The sequence below is a fragment of the Schistocerca piceifrons genome, chromosome 1, assembly GCF_021461385.2.
Source record: "Schistocerca piceifrons isolate TAMUIC-IGC-003096 chromosome 1, iqSchPice1.1, whole genome shotgun sequence".
Lineage (NCBI taxonomy): Eukaryota > Metazoa > Arthropoda > Insecta > Orthoptera > Acrididae > Schistocerca > Schistocerca piceifrons.
Genome location: NC_060138.1, coordinates 889021033 through 889038326, shown reverse-complemented (window position 1 = coordinate 889038326; position 17294 = coordinate 889021033). Strand labels below are relative to the sequence as shown.

Here is a 17294-nt window from a genome sequence, read left to right as displayed (position 1 = left end):
GAAGTGGAGATGGTTAGCATGACGCCACATAACGTAGGCGCACATATCTTCATTCGCCATCCTGATTTACACGTTGGTACTACTGATGAAAAATTAACTTCGAGAACATCTTGCTGTGAGAGACGCATTTCGTCCCGTGTAAACAGTTCGAATTCATACGCTTCTGATCGTTCATGATCGGATGGGAAAGTTAATTTAATCGTGGCTTGGCGCTAGGAAAACGTCATGATGGTCGATGGAGACGTACACGAAGACAAGCCGCTACGCAGAATGAAACAAACATCCACTCGCTCGCAAGTAGCACAACAGGCGAGACTCAGCAGGCAAGACGAGCCCGCCTCACCGCTGCCGAAGGCAGACTTCTCCTACATCACGGATACCCTTATTACACCAGAATCGTCTCTCTCAAAATGTTTGATAAAATACTGAAAAAATACTCACAATAAAATTCCACCACAAAATTTCTAGTGAGGATGGGATCCTCTGGCTCATGAGTATGAGCCGCCCCAAGGTGCTTCCATGACAGCTTATCATGCTGTAAAAACGAATTTCCATGAAGCGTTATGCAAAACATTTCAGTGAACTTATCCAACACAATGACGAAGTGTACCATCAATCTAAGTACAGCCTTTCCCGCAGATCACGATTTTTCTCTTTGCATTTTCGTGACTGACATGAAGTCTGTGCTTTTCAGCTCTGCGTGCTAGTCCTTGGGTTGTACAAACGTCTGAGGTTATAAAAATCTTGCTTGCTTAATAAATGAACCCCCTCTAGCTCGAAGGCAGACTGGCGTGCTATAGCAACAGTGTTCATGGCACTACTGGGGTGGAGGAGGTACGTCTTCGTGGTATAGACTCAGCTCTTCAGCTGCTGCGGTGTGAGCCAGTCTTCAAGCTGAATGAAGTTGTACTTTGAGCACGCATAAAGCTGAGTCCCACGCTTTATTTGGCAAAAAAATTCTGCCTGTATTTACAAGCCCTCCACATAGTCGGATCTCCTCTGATTTCTTGAGGATGCTGTCTCAAAGTTTACTGGCTTGTGACGCCATCGTCTAGTCATATTCCATGCCATATCCTTGTCGGAGTTATCGATCTGCGGTAGCTGACTTCCCTGGTTGTTACTCATGCACGTGGCGGCTGTTTTTTTGTGCACGTGTCTTTTACAGTCCAGTGGTCGGATATATCTCACTGGCTTGGAACAGCGTTGGCTTCCAATTTTCTGAAAGTGAGTTCTTTCTTCAAGACCTTTCCAAAGCTGCAGTCTTTGGCACCGAGCGATACGCTTACTAGCGATTGTGTTTCCGGCTAATCCTTCGAATTTTGGCAGATCTATTTCCGATGTAAAGGACGGATGCCCTTATTATGGGTTTCTTCCTCTCTTGACTAAGCACGGCGGGGTCGGATGTCAGTGTCACATGGTACACGTATACGTCATTTGCAGGTATGTAAATGATTATCGTTGCAATTCTCTGTTACAGGTAGAGGGTCGTCAGAGTGCATTAGTATCGTTACCAGTCCTGGTAGGGTATATAAGGGCGTGACCAACATCAGATGTTATGAGATCACTGTGAAGGACACGGAGATGCTATGGATTCCTCTAAGATAGTGTTATAAGAGCCCTAGGGAGTTTGAAAGGACCCACAGTGTGTGTGTCTGTTTGATCGGCTGGTTGAATCGCGCAATATCCTGAATAGTGTCGTATTCCGATGTGAAAGTGGCCCTATATATTGCGCGGGAACACAAGGACAGGCAAACCTGTACGAAGGTTCTGGTCGTTCACGTCTGACCACCACAACGTAGGAATGTGCATCAAGCGTATTGTAACCACTCATATTTGGGCCTAACATCCAAGAACAAGTAATCGACTCCTCGTAACATTTCGCGTCATTCCGCAGCATTGGTGAGAGACTAGCAGCAACCGGACTAGGGAATCACCGTCCTATGCACAGGATGCCATTAACACCACTATACCGAGGACCGGGAAGATGGATTGCTGATGAATAGCGTCGTATTGTGTTTAACGATAATTCCCGGGTTTGCACCATCCCAGACAACCATCGTCAGTAAGTATGGCGGCGACTTCATAAGACGTAATGTTCTTCCGACATTACTCCTGGCGTTATGGTGTGGGGAGCGTTTTTTTTTTTTTTGTCATCAGTCTTCTGACTGGTTTGATGTGGCCCGCCACGAATTCCTCTCCTGTGCTAACATCTTTATCTCAGAGTAGCACTTTCAACCTACTCCTCAATTATTTGCTGCATGTATTCCAGTCTCTGCCTTCCTCTACAGTTTTTGCCCTCTACAGTTCCCTCTAGTACCACGGAATTCATTCCCAGATGTCCTATCATCCTGTCCCTTCTTCTTATCAGTGTTTTCCACATATTCCTTTCCTCTCCGATTCTGCATAGAACTTCCTCATTCCTTACCTTATCAGTCCACCTAATTTTCAACACTCGTCTGTAGCTCAAATGCCTCAATTCTCTTCTGTTCTGGTTTTCCCACAGTACATGTTTCACTACCATACAATGCTGTACTCCAGACGCACATTCTCAGAAATTTCTTCCTCAAATTGAGGCCGATATTTGATATTAGTAGACATATCTTCGCCAGGAATGCCCTTTATGCCATTGATAGTCTGCTTTTGATGTCCTCTTTGCTCCGTCCGTCATTGGTTATTTTACTACCTAGGTAGCAGAATTCCTTTACTTCATCTAATTCGTGACCATCAATCCTGATGTTAAGTTTCTAGCTGTTATCATTTCTACTACTTCTCATTACCTTCGTCTTTCTTCGATTTATTCTCTATCCATTCTCTGTGCTCATTAGACTGTTCATTCCGTTCAGCAGATCATGTAATTCTTCTTCACTTTCACTCAAGATAGCAATGTCATCAGCGAATCGTATCATTGATATACTTTCACTTGAATTTTAATTCCACTCCTGAACCTTTCTTTTATTTCCATCATTGCTTCTTCGATGTACAGATTGAACAGTAGGGGCGAGAGGCTACATCCTTGTCTTACACCCTTCGTAATACGAGCACTTAGTTCTTGGTCGTCCACTCTTATTAGCTCAAATGCCTTAGTTCTTGGTCGTCCACTCTTATTATTCCCCTCTTGGCTGTTGTAGATTCTGTATATCACCCGTCTCTACCTATAGCTTACCCCTACTGTTTTCAGAATTTCGAACACCTTGCACCATTTTACATTGTCGAACGCTTTATCCAGGCCTATAAATCCTATGAACGTGTCTTGATTTTTCTTTAGTCTTGCTTCCATTATTAACCGTAACGTCAGAATTGTGTCTCGTGCCTTTACCTTTTCTAAAGCTATCAGGCATTGAAATGCCTGGGCTAGCAGGACAGAGCGGATTAGGTTGTGGAAAGGAATCAAAATGAGTTCCTGTCAGTTGCACTCAAAATACAAACTTTATTTATCAACACACAATATTACAACAAGCATGCAAAACACCCAAAACTTTAATGGACCTACTTTGATTAACTTTAGATCGGCTGAAGGCCACATTCAAAATCCAAGAGAGAAGGCTTAAGCAAATTTGAAATACAAGGTTCTTCTGGAGGGCTCACTCAAGAATATTTTCTAAAGCTTCAATCTGATCGACTGAAGGCCTTAGCAACTTAATTTTAATGGAACTAGGTTGGAGGTCGCATATTAAGCAATAAGGGGAGTTTCAATCAAAAGGCAGAAGGCCTTATCTTAAAACCTCTCCAGTAAAATTCGGCTGAATGCCCCATATAAAAATATAACAATCTCATGCCTTAAGGCCAAGACAAGAACATTAATTTAAGAGATATTGATACTCAGCTGAAAGCCACACATCAGCCAAATAACTAAAATCCAAACAGGGAAATTACTACGCAAGGAACGGCACTCAGAAGTTTCCAATGGTTGGCATGGGGTTGTAACACTAACGCCCGTACAGGTGAGACAGCCTGTCCAAGGACTTCTTAATCTGGAGGCTACCCAACCAACAGACAGACGACCGACCAATCAACCAATTCAGTTCCGCTCCATGCAACCAGCAAAACGACCACAAGATTTCAATACGAGACACATAGAATATTGACGCCCACAACGACCAACAACGCCTCGGCTGTCGAACTACACACCACGCTGGACAGCAATAACACGACGAGGAAAATACACTGCCTAAAATTAAGTCATAGACCAGGGCAGGTAATCGGAACGTCAACGGCCACAAGGCAGAAGATACCGCTGGTGAACTTCCATAACAGGGAACAAATTAAGTTAAATTTCACAGGAAGGCGGCTGGAATCTTAGCCGAGTTAAATACACACACGTTATTGCTCGCGTGAATATCCCAAAAGCGACAACCAGGATCAAACGAAGAAATGTAAACAGTTGAGGCTTGATAGTAAGTTAAGTGAGGACTCAACTTTCATGTCCAACCGCTAGTGCACACCGCCGGCGGCTCCAGCCCGACTCCGCGCCACGGGGCTTGCTTGCTGTTCCAGAGATGGTACGGCAGTGCGCTTATCGATGCGCGTTGCTGCTGCCACTCACGGGCAAGTAAGGCAGGAAGTCTGAGACTGACGGACGTCCTGCGTCCTCCTGTTTCATCTCTCATGTGACGGTGTCGTGGTACCACTTTTCAACAAGGCAGCTCTGTCTCCCAAAGCACATGTGTGTGACCGGCACACAGGTCGGCTTCACCCCCCATTGCCACTATACAAGATGTGATCTGTTAGGATAGTTATGGGACAGCACACATCAAGAGAGATATTACAGGTTTATGACACACTCCCCAACCGAGTCAGTGGGAGGAGGGAGGAAGGGGGGGGGGGAGTTCAAATGGCTCTGAGCACTTAACAGCTGAGGTCATCAGTCCCCTAGAACTTAGAACTACTTAAACCTAACTAACCTAAGGACATCATACACATCCATGCCCGAGGTAAGATTCGAACCTGCGACTGTAGCGGTCGCGCGGTTCCAGACTGAAGCGCCTAGAACAGCTCGGCCACTCCAGCCGGATGGGGGGGGGGGGGGGGAGGGGTACGAGGTAGTACTGCTTAGTGGGCTCATCCTGTCATGTTCTTTGTAAAGTTGGCTAGATTTTGTAATTACTGAAATAACGTCACATACGCTCTCAATCTGTGAAGTTTCACATCATTTTCTCTTCGCCTTCTGTGTGCTTCATTTTTTCTGTCAGACAGGGTATAGGCTCAAGTAGCGTTCGATGTGGCGATTATTGTATCTGTTGTTCCGAAAAACCACCTGTTCTTGCTTTTGCTTCGTTGTTACACTGCTTTAGCCACGAGCGCTGTGATTTAGTGTACTTGGAACACCTGCACATCATAAAAAAGGAAATGAAATGACGGTATGGAGCTTCTGGCTGGGAGACCCCATGTGGTGTTTTCGTCTGTGTGGTCAGATTACAAACGTGTCACCTACACAGCTGGAAGGAGGACAAGGGCCGACATGAGAGCTTCCTGTTCCAAACCTCCACAAATATGTTAGTTACCACTGGCGACAATGGACAGGCCATCGTCATCCCAACGCCGTGTACGTAACAGTATACGTTAAATAAGAATAGATTGTCGTGGTCACGAATTCAAAGGTTTTCTTCATATGGGCTCAGCTCTTCTCGTTGATGTTTACCCACGTACCCTAGCAAGGAGCGAAATCACGTCTAAACTCACTTTGAGGTTTCTGTGGCCTAGTCGGAGGTTTGGAATCAGTTGTACGAAATGCGCTGAATTCCGTATGTGGTGTAGACAGTTGGCAACTGAAAAGCTGTTAAGTGTTTTGCTGTCTCGTTAGTCGGCGATCCAATTTCGCAAACTCAAGAAGGTGTAGCTGCTTATGAGCACAGTAATCCATCTTTTCCTTGAAAGCGACAGAGAGGAGTTTGATGTTCTTCCTCGTCACTCTGTTGGTTATTTCGTTTTCTTTTCTCCAGTAGGCGTCCTCCTCGAGTGTGAAGTAAATTTTCGGCTAGTATTTCTGAAGCGGCAGCAATACTGAAGAATTCCATTTTTTGCTGTAAGATGGCTGTCTCAGAGATTTCTCGAAGACATTTGAACGCTTACAGGTCCATACGAAATTAAGCCCCTTCTCAAGGACAGATAAAGCCGCCTCACCACTGTCTTCCCTCTAGAGATAGTCCTAGTTACAGTTATTATTCGTTGTTCAACTTTCGTCGGCTTACTCGCTAGGTGTACTTATTTCCCGGCAAATGTGCATGTCACCAATTCTGGTGCACTGTTGGCATTAACACACACCCTTCAATCAAGGGGGAGTGTTGATACGGTGTCGCCTGTATCGAGTCTTTCCTGTGAGCGGGACCTGACTGTCTCGTCTGGTGGCAGCAATTTTAATTTTATGGACCATCTTCGCGAAAGAAGATATATCACGACCGTTTCGTCATCCTCTTGAAGATACTCAGTCATCATGAGCGCTTCAGGATGGAACAAGTTAGTTTGCCGAAATGTGTCACTGTCTTGACGGCTGAATACTCAAGAGCAGCTCTAGCCGGTGATTATAATGAAACTTTCCCTATTGAACAAGTTATAACACGGAAACTAATTGCGATACGAGGACCAAACATGATAGCACTGATGTCAAGGATATGGGGAAGAGAAATAACGCAGAATCAATTCAACTGAAATACTTTTAATTTGCTGCTATGGTATATCATACCATTACATACCGCTACCATTACTGCTACAAAAGGGCAGCATCAGTGTCCAGAAGAGGTTGAAAATGCAGGATTGCATACTGCACAGCAAAACGAAGCATGACCATTGGTATGCTGGCTACCTCTTGATATGCTGTGCTTCAAATCAGCACATGTGTGAATGTTCCCCTGGTAAACTCTGTTCTTCAGGTAGACCTGCAACCAGAAATCACAGGGGGTGAGATGTGATCGTACCGGCCAAGCATGTGGAAACGATCGGCTGATAATTCGATCTTATCCAAATGTGTTTCGCAGAAACAGATGAACTTTACGAGTGATGTGCGGTGAGGCCCCATCTTGGATGAGAACTGTTGAGTTCAATGCGTCTCTCTCCTGTAGGGAGGGAATGACATGTTCAAATCAAAATGTTCAAATGTGTGTTAAATCTTATGGGACTTAACTGCTAAGGTCATCAGTCCCTAAGCTTACACACTACGTAACCTAAATTAACTTAAGGACAAACACACACACCCATGCCCGAGGGAGGACTCGAATCTCCGCCGGGATTACCCGCACAGTCCATAACTGCAGCGCCCTAGACCGTTCGGCTAATCCCGCGCGGCAGGAATGACATGTTGCCGACGCGTATCGCAGTAACGTTGGCCAGTAACACTGCACGTCTTTGGTCCTAGAGCGCCAACCTGTTAAAAAACGAATGGGCCAAAGATGAACGTATCCGTGAAGCCATGCCATACTGTGACACTTTCACCATACAGAGGAACTTCATGCATATTGACTGGAGATCAAGATCCCCAACTCGGCAATTCTGTGTGTTCACTCGCCCGTCAGAGAAAAATGAGACTCGTCTGTCCTTAGGATGGTCCTGGGCCAGCCTTCGTCAACTGCAATCCTTGCGAGAAAGTGAAGAGCGAAGTCAACACGTCGTTGTACGTCCTGTGGTGCAAGCTGCTGTACGATATGGATCTTGGACAGATACCATTTTAGATTGGTTCGGACCACCTTCTATATCGTGGACCACGATATGTTCAACTGTCGTGAAACAGTACATACACCACCTGTGTTGGAACCGGTCGTCAGCCTCTTCCCGGTGCGACGTCCAGTTCTTCAGATGATTCGAACTTCTTCATGTTCCGCACAGCAGGTGGAGAGAGAGAACCCTTCCGTAATCCTTTCAGTCGGCAATATTGTCGAAGTACAGCTACAGCATTACTGTTGTTTTGATAATAGAGCTTCACCAGTAATGCCCTGCTCCTTTTGTCTAAGCTCATGTTGACCCGTCAAAAAGTGCACTGCGACTGGTCATGCTTGTGAGACTGTCAATCACTACGACTGTTAGAACTGGACGGTGGAGCTGTGACGCATGGAAATCATGAGCCCCATACTCTGGACATTAATGTTATCAAGCCTGGTCTTCGTACGGTAATTAGTTTTCGTGTTAAACAGGGGAAGTTTAATTATAACCAGTCGGTGCATAATAATGCACCAGGAAGGCCTAAGACAGGTGTTTTCACATGCTCGCCATTCACCCGTTTGGCTATGCTTCTTACGTGAACACTGTATCCTTCCGATGCGCTTTTTATTTTTTCCAAATAAGTGCATTTCTGACCCGTTTCACTGATTTAAGGATATCTGGGATGTACTTTTTGAGTATAAAACGTGAAATCTTTTTTTTTTTAAATAATACCCTCATCGCATTTAAGTACTGGGAAAACATCTGCAATACACGATACAGATAATTGACATCTTAAGAGCTGGCCTTGCTCCTTATCCTCCACAGTATTTCGGTTGGTTTGGATGTTGTTCCTCCTCCATTAGGAGTGTTCTAGTGAATTGAGTTGATACAATGATGTTACTAAGGGTCGACCTTGACAGTACGCCGTTCGCGTAGGTAAGCCTTATACAAGCGGGAGTATATTAGTTGTTCCTGAGGCTGCCTGCTGAAAGCTGTTTTGCTTCAACAGTCATCAACTCCATCGGCACGTGGCACACCTAGACACTGAGGTTCTCATCTGGGTGTGTAAGCGATGACTCCAGCTTGCTATACATACTGGTGGAAAAAATCACAAGACGAGAAATTAATTATGTAGAGTAATGAAATTTTGGGAATACATTTGTCAAGATAAGATATTTAAGTGATTAAAATTGAAAGCTGACGGATTAATGTAATCACGAAATAAGCCACTGCAAATGTGAAATGAGGACGACGGTGCAAACCTGCATCCGGCCATACTGACTCAGGTTTTCCGTGATTTCCCTAAATAGGATCAGGAAAATGCTTGGGTGGTTCCTTTTAAAGGACACGGCCGACGTCCTTTTCCGTCCTCCCTTAAACCGATGGAACTGATGACCTCGCTGTTTGGTCCCCTCCGCAAATAAACAAACCAAACAATAACTGGAGTAGCCGACAGAATTTTGAGCTCAAGCATGTAAACGTGCATACATTATGTTAGGCAGGTCCCGGATGTCACTTTCTGGGATGGAGTTCTATGCCTGTTGCACTTAGTCGGTGGATACAACGACGGTTAATGCTGTTTGTGGTTGACGCTGGAGTTGTCATCCGATTATATCACATAAGTGCTCGATTGGAGACGGGTATGGTGATCGAGCAGGCAAAGGCAACACGTCGATATCCTGTAGAACATGTTGGGCTGCAGCAGCGGCATGTGGGCCAGCGTTATCCTGTTGGAAAACACTCTCTGGAATGCTGTTGATGAATAGTAGCGCAAGAGGTCGATTCACGAGACTGACGTACAGTTTTGCAGTCAGGGTGCCTGAGATATCCACGAGAGTGCTCCTGGTGTCATACGAAATCGCGCCACAGACCATAACTCCAGATGTAGGTCCTGTGTGTCTAGCACGCAGGGAGGTTGGTTCCAGGCTGCAGGCCCTCAACTGTCCTCCTCCTCACCAACACGATGTCATCACTGGTACCGAGGCAGTGCCAGCTTTCATCAGAAAATACAACTACTTCCACCTTGCCTCCAGTGACACTGACGTGACATCACCGAAGTCGCAAGTGGCCGTTATTTGGGGTCACTGGAATGCAGGCTACAGGGCGTCTGGCTCGGAGGCGCAGTTGAGGTAACCGATTTGTAACAGTTCGTTGTCTCACGGTGGTGCCAACTGCTGCTCAGATTACTTCTGTAGAGTCAGTGCAATGCGCCAGAGCCATACGTCGGACACGATGGTCTTCCCACTTCGTAGTGCTACGTAGCCATCAGGAGGCTGGCGTTCTTGCGACCCTACATTCTCGTGACCACCACTGCCAACAATAATGTAGAGTTGCTACTCTCCCTCCAAGTATTTCTGCAATATAGCGGAAGGAACATCCATCTTCTAGTAGCCCTATTACATACCTCGTTCAAGCTCAGTGAGCTGTTGATAATGGTGCCTTTGTCGCCTTAAAGGCGTTCTTGACTAATATCAATTAACCAAGTCCAATATCGAAGGTAACTAGTGCTCAAGACCGTTACAGCACGTACTGAACGAAAGCCCGGCGCGAAAATTAAACAGACATCATCTTTCAGATGTAGAAACACGCCTACCAACTTTCGTTTATGTCGCACAACTTCTTCTTGGTGCTACGATTTTTTTCCCCGTCAGCGCATGCTACACAACATTGCACACCGAGCGAGGTGGCGCAGTGGTTAGACACTGGACTCGCATTCGGGAGGACGACGGTTCAATCCCGCGTCCGACCATCCCATTTAGGTTTTCCGTGATTTCCCTAAAACGCTCCAGGCAAATGCCGGGATGGTTCCTTTCAAAGGGCACGGCCGACTTCCTTCCCCATCCTTCCCTAATCCGATGAGACCGATGACCTCGCTGTCTGGTCTCCTTCCTCAAAAACAACAACAACAACAACAATATTGAACTAACGCTCCGCACAGTACTAGTTTACTGAGTTGTTCGCGATTTGGCACTCGTTACGACTACACTACTGGCCATTAAAATTGCTACGCCAAGAAGAAATGCAGATGATTAACGCGTATTCATTGGACAAATATATTATACTAGAACTGACATGTGATTACATTTTCACGCAATTTGGGTGCATAGATCCTGAGAAATCAGTACCCAGAACAACCACCTCTGGCCGTAATAACGGTCTTTATACGCCTGGGCATTCAGTCAAACAGAGCTTGGATGGTGTGTACAGGTACAGCTGCCCATGCAGCTTCAACATGATACCACAGTTCATCAAGAGTAGTGACTGGCGTATTGTGATGAGCCAGCTGCTCGGCCACTATTGACCAGACGTTTTCAGTTGGTGAGAGATCTGGAGAATGTGCTGGACAGGGCAGCAGTCGAACATTTTCTGTATCCAGAAAGGCCCGTACAGGACCTGCAACATGCGGTCGTGCATTATCCTGCTGAAATGTAGGGTTTCGCAGGGATCGAATCAAGGGTAGAGCCACGGGTCGTAACACATCCGAAATGTAACGTCCACTGTTCAAAGTACTGTCAATGCGAACAAGAGGTGACCGAGACGTGTAACCAATGGCACCCCATCACGCCAGGTGATACGCCAGCATGGCGATGACAAATCCACGCTTCCAGCGTGCGTTCACCGAGACGTCGCCAAACACGGATGCGACCATCATGATGCTGTAAGGAGAACCTGGATTAAATTACGTTTTACCATTCGTGCACACAGGTTCGTCGTTGAGTACACCATCGCAGGCGCTCCTGTCTGTGATGCAGCGTCAAGGGTAACCGCAGCCATGGTCTCCGAGCTGATAGTCCAGGCTGCTACAAACGTCGTCGAACTGTTCGTGCATATGGTTGTTGTCTTGCAAACGTCCCCATCGATTGGGGATCGAGACGTGGCTGCACGATCCGTTACAGCCAGTTGGATAAGATGCCTGTCTTCTCGACTGCTAGTGATACGAGTCCGTTGGGATCCAGCACGGCGTTCCGTATTACCCTCCTGAACCCACCGATTCCATACTCTGCTAACAGTCGTTGGATATCGACCAACGCGAGCAGCAATGTCGAGATACGATAAAACGCAATCGCGATAGGCTACAATCCGACCTTTACCAAAGTCGGAAACGTGATGGTACGCGTTTCTCCTCCTTATACGAGGCATCACAACAATGTTTCACCAGGCAACGCCGGTCAACTGCTGTTTGTGTATGAGAAATCGGTTGGAAACTTTCCTCATGTCAGCACGTTGTAGGTATCACCACCGGCGCCAACCTTGTGTGAATGCTCTGAAAAGCTAATCATTTGCATATCACAGCATCTACTTCCTGTCGGTTAAATTTCGCGTCTGTAGCACGTCATCTTAATAGTGTAGAAATTTTAATTGCCAGTAGTGTATTATTCGGCACGTCTTGCCGGCAGCACACAGCACTTCGTGTAGAAATCCGTCTGCTGGAGCCTTGTAGCAGAACGACAGTCTATACGGTGCGTCAGTAACGTTCAAACGAGCTATTAAACTCTAACTGCTTGTGCAAAAGCTTCCTACATCGTCTGTAATTCTTCCTTAAGCAGCCTGTAAAAATCAATGAATAATAATGTTGCTAATAGCTGGCATTCTGTTTATATTCTAATGAGCGTGCCCACAGTGTTATATTTATAATGGATTATTTTTGATGTTTCTTGTTGCAGACTCCAGGCCGAAGTGAGATGTCGACGGACGCCGCCAACCGGCGCCGCAGTCGGCGCTTTTTTGGTGTGCCGTTTAGTTTCCACACTAACACACTATTTCAACGTCTTTAGAAAACTATATTTACTTTCTATTTAAATTACCCATACGTAAAAATGTTTGTGCATAAATACATGTATGACGTTTAGTGATCGACGAGAAACTACCGGTCTTTAACGATGCTTAGGAGGTAACAATCTTATAAAGTCTTCACCCACCAACTGTAGTTCCCAGTAAAAACTTGTTGTGTAGTCTATCGTGCCCTAAGACCATAAGGAACGTCGAACGTATAATTTTAATGTCGGCAATTTTAAAGTATTCTTTCGGGACAAATGCACAGCCTAGAAAGAGGAAATGCTGTCGTATAAAAAATTCAGAGATGCTTACGTTTGGTGCGTAAGATAAGAACAAATTATTGTCACTTTCATATGTTACCAGAAGAAATAATGCAGTCGTTTCTGGGATTCAAAATTTGCTTTAAGAGAAAGACAACACTATCGCTAGAAAAGTAAAACCTAAAAACACGTTGACAGTACAGTAGCTACGAAAGTGAAGAGATTATATGTTGTTTTGCTTATATGTTGTTTTGCTTTAAGCTTGAGAGTCGTAAGTTGCTTTTTAGGGATCAACAATGTCTTTGAATTGATCAACTTTGTTTGTCTAAGCCGTATTAAGATAACGCGAGGACAATGAAGACTTCATTGTAATTAATTTCAAAGACTGAAAATCTACGAGAACACGAAACGACATACATGTTGTTCTGCTACACATTAATTTCGAAGCACAAATTTTAAAATTCTGCACAGTTTCTCCTACCCACTGTTTTCCGTAATGATTCAATCGGAAGTAACACCATGTTTCTGTTTCCAACAAAAACCTTATTGACAACGTAAGATTTTAGAGATGAGTTGATGAAAGAAAATATCGGCCACGTACGATGTAACACGTATGTGCGTATCCAACAGTGTGACTCAACAGCCGTCACGACTGACAATGGTTCTTGCGTATTTCCCAGTCTTCATTCGCAAAATTTTCTCCATCTTTTATGTAAAATTAATACATTAACGCATAAAATATATTCTCCAGTGAAACATTTACATAAGCATGTTTAAAGACTTGATTCACTGTTTCAAATGAACTGAACGACTCCGCTATTACAAAAATACTCAAATTATATTACTTTTTTTAATAAGACTTTTTTGATCAAAGACAACTGTATTCGATTACACTCTTATAACCTACTGCACATCGCACACTTCTTTCGTTGTATGATTAACCGGCTATCAAATGCCTTGCACTTGCAGTCAGCAACTGGTTGAACATCGTCGCACTCCCCACTTGGCCGGGAGCCTTTCGCCATTGGGAGTGCTGGGAATGCGAATCGTAAACTCCCGTATCCATGACCCATCCATTAGTCAATTATGAACCTCGAACAAGCGCTCATCAAATTACACACTGTATCAAGAGCAGATTCAATACAAAACTAACGTTTCGCTTCAAGGCCCTTCCTTTTTTGTACGTTTCTCTGTGTACGGTTGTGAAGAATCCTGCCGACTACAAGAACGTGCTAAATCGGAGTATAGAATGTTTAGAAAGCTTATTAGGCACATAGATTCTAAAGTGAGGTTGCAGTCCTGTATTCATAATACGGATCGGCAAGTGCTAAGTAGTATTCAATTTGTACTATCAACAACGCCAGCAGAACACCACAGTCAAAAGTTAGTTTAGTGTTTGGATTTAGTGCACGGTAGCCGCGAAGGTTCCAGATTACGAAGTACGGAAGATAATTACGGTAGAAAAGCGCTTTCAGTACTCAACAAATAAAGGCAGAAATTGTACGCTGTAGCGATATTTTATAGAGAAGCTAGTTATTTAGAATCAGAATTTGTAAACGTGAATTGGTAAAAAAAATTGTGAAATAACTTTGTATTTAATGTTAAGAAAAGCTACGTACGCTGTACGCAGCGATTGCAATGACATTAAACTTCCAAAACTGGAAAGAATTCCTGCCACTGAATTTTGTTTACTAAAATTCATCTGTAATATGAAAACTGACCTAGAACTACTTTCAGTGGTATAAGATCTTGTCTCTGTATCACAAAAAGGCAAGAGATAATAACTCTCTTTCAAAATTTACGAATCACACAACGATAAGCATACTAAACGAAAGTACTACAAATCTCTTGGCAACTGTCGCTCACAACTGTTCATTTATTCTCTTGAAAATGTACAATTTCTTTCACCTTTTTCAACGTACTTAGCGAAAATACTTCTCTAATTATTTACGAAATAGAACTATTCTACGAGAATATTATTCCACAGCTTCTTTATCATGATTCGTCTCATTAACACCCAGTAATTTACTACCATCTTTTCATATATCTTGTTTTTCTACGCTAAAGGTGCCATTTCACAGAATTTCTTCGCTCGTTAAAAGGCAAATAAATGCGTCATGCAAAGACTATCGTCTGCTGCAACTGCACGGAGTTTTTGAAACGGTTGATTTGAAAAGTACTGGTAAATATATCTAGGGTGAATGTATGTGTAGATATTTTCTTTGTGAAATAGTTGATTTCAAAAGTATTGGGAGATACACTCTCAAATCACTTTATGTGAAGATATTTTCCACACTGTGAACTGGCTGCCTTATTAATATCTTTACTTCGATTTTATAACTCTGTTGGTTCTATGTGAAATTTTTCAATTATATCTATGTGGATACTGATTATTGTACCATTTATGCAGCTTTGATCATCTATGAACCCATTGTTGTTTATGACAAAAAAAAATTAGTTAAAATCTTTTACTGTACTTGCAGTTTCTGCCCCAACTTCATAAATTAAATGAAACACTTTGTCTTTTTCTAAAGAACAATATGTCTGTCACCCTGTTACTTCGAACATATCATACTGCACAAATAACGATAGCTTTCCCATTGAAATTGTCTACTCAAATTATTCCAGAACACTGGGCAAAATGCTGTTGTTGCATGTTTAATGAATTAATTTTTGACTGCTTGTAAAGTATTTATTTATGCATATTAAGTGTTTACGGAACTATTAATTTGTATATTGTATGGAGAAAAATAAAGTAATAAAGATATGTACCACATCTTTCATTTCAACGTGGGGAAGCTGAATTTGTTTGGTATTCAACGATTTTTTCTGAGTTAAGTAATACTAAATAAAGAGGTATTCTCATTGGTGGCTGGAGACAGAGTGAGAAACAGGAAGAGAGAGAGGTTTTATTTCATGTGTTCTTTAGCCTACCAGTGTTCCAGTTTGTCACATGGTGGTACAAGGTGAGTACTTCCATTATTTCATTATGAAATTTTTGGATTTGGCAGTACTGGCTTTATTTTACACACACGAGAGATATAAAAAAATTCGGAAACACCAAAAACATAACAAATTACCAGGCCTAATACGGTGTAGGATAACCATTGGCATTTGAAACAGCTTCCGATCGTCTCGGAATGGATAAAATAAGATCCTGTACGCTTTCCATGGGAATCTTATTCCGTATTTCTTACAAAATAGTGGAAAACGCAGGTAACGATGATGGATGCGGATAGCAATGACGCACCCTGCTGCCCAGTGTCGACCACAAAGGATCAATAATACTGAGCTATACTGACTTGTTGGCGGTAGAGGCCTGAGGAGACGGGTAAATTCATTCTCGTGCTCATAAAACCAGTCATGGACGATTCGAACTGTATGAACAGGGGCCCTGTCATCTTGAAACACAATATCCACTTTGGGAAACACACTGATCCATGGGGTGGGGCAGGTCAGCCAAAGTGGTCACAATCCTTGGAAATAATGCTGTCCTGGGGATTACCCATGAGGCGATGGAATATCGCAATATGGCTACCCATATCATCAGCGAACCCACCACGTTTCATCTTGGGCCATAAACCTGACCAGAAATTGGAGAGAGTGCGAAAGAAGACTCATCCCACCAAATAACTATGTTCGTTTGCTTCATATTCCAGATTTTACGGCTTCAGCTCCATGTTTCCCTGTTTCGGGCATTCACATCACTGATGAGCGAATTTCGAATTCCAGCTCACCCTGCAATTCCTTGCATATGGAGATCCCTTCGTGTTGTTTTCGTTGTGAAAGGGTTCGCGAATGCGACATTCAGTTCTGCACAGACTTCTGCAACTGTTGTCTTTATATTTTTCGTCGCAAGCCAGTCACTCGACACACACTTTCGTCCGCATTGTGACTTAGCGGATGCTTTTTCCTCTTTCCGTGTATGCGGTATAAATCTTCGTTACGATCACGGAAACACTCAACATATGAGCACCAAACGTTTGCCCACGTTCGAAGTTACTTATATCCGACATAATACACTCACAACACACAAAACAATGTTGTGACCATGACTGACACTTGCAGAGTGAGTTGCCGTTCGTGGACAAATACAACAGCGCAGCTTACAAGCTTGCATTTATGTTCAGGCGAGCGTTTCCCCCCGGTGTTTCCACATTATTATCTAAACTCTGTATTCCCATAGCACGCTGTGTGCTATCGGAGATAAAAGTCCATGACAAACGAACCGAGAGAACGAGTTGCAGCTAGTTACAGGTTCAAGTAACTTCAACGGTAGCCTCACCAACATTGCTTCCTCACTTAAGGGGGCATTGTATGTCCTACGCCGCCAATGTTAAATTATCGAATTTTGTGACCCATTATCTTGAAAACTTTTGAAGACACCAAAATACAATTTTCCATTATTATTGAATGCACCTTTCTAGATACACTGAACTACACTCCTGGAAATGGAAAAAAGAACACATTGACACCGGTGTGTCAGACCCACCATACTTGCTCCGGACACTGCGAGAGGGCTGTACAAGCAATGATCACACGCACGGCACAGAGGACACACCGGGAACCCCGGTGTTGGCCGTCGAATGGCGCTAGCTGCGCAGCATTTGTGCACCGCCGCCGTCAGTG

General features: G+C 43.9%; 1 protein-coding gene across 2 annotated transcripts in view; it reads left to right on the top strand.

Annotated features, from left to right (window-relative positions):
• Positions 1-15436, top strand: part of LOC124793104 (protein no-on-transient A-like) — a 240817-nt gene extending 225381 nt beyond the window's left edge. For both annotated transcript variants that reach the window (XM_047257995.1, XM_047257994.1), the window contains one exon: positions 12294-15436. In XM_047257995.1, the coding sequence (XP_047113951.1) occupies positions 12294-12310 (17 nt within the window). In that variant the 3' untranslated portion in view covers positions 12311-15436. The remainder of the gene's footprint in view (positions 1-12293) is intronic.
• The last annotated feature ends 1858 nt before the right edge of the window (positions 15437-17294 follow it).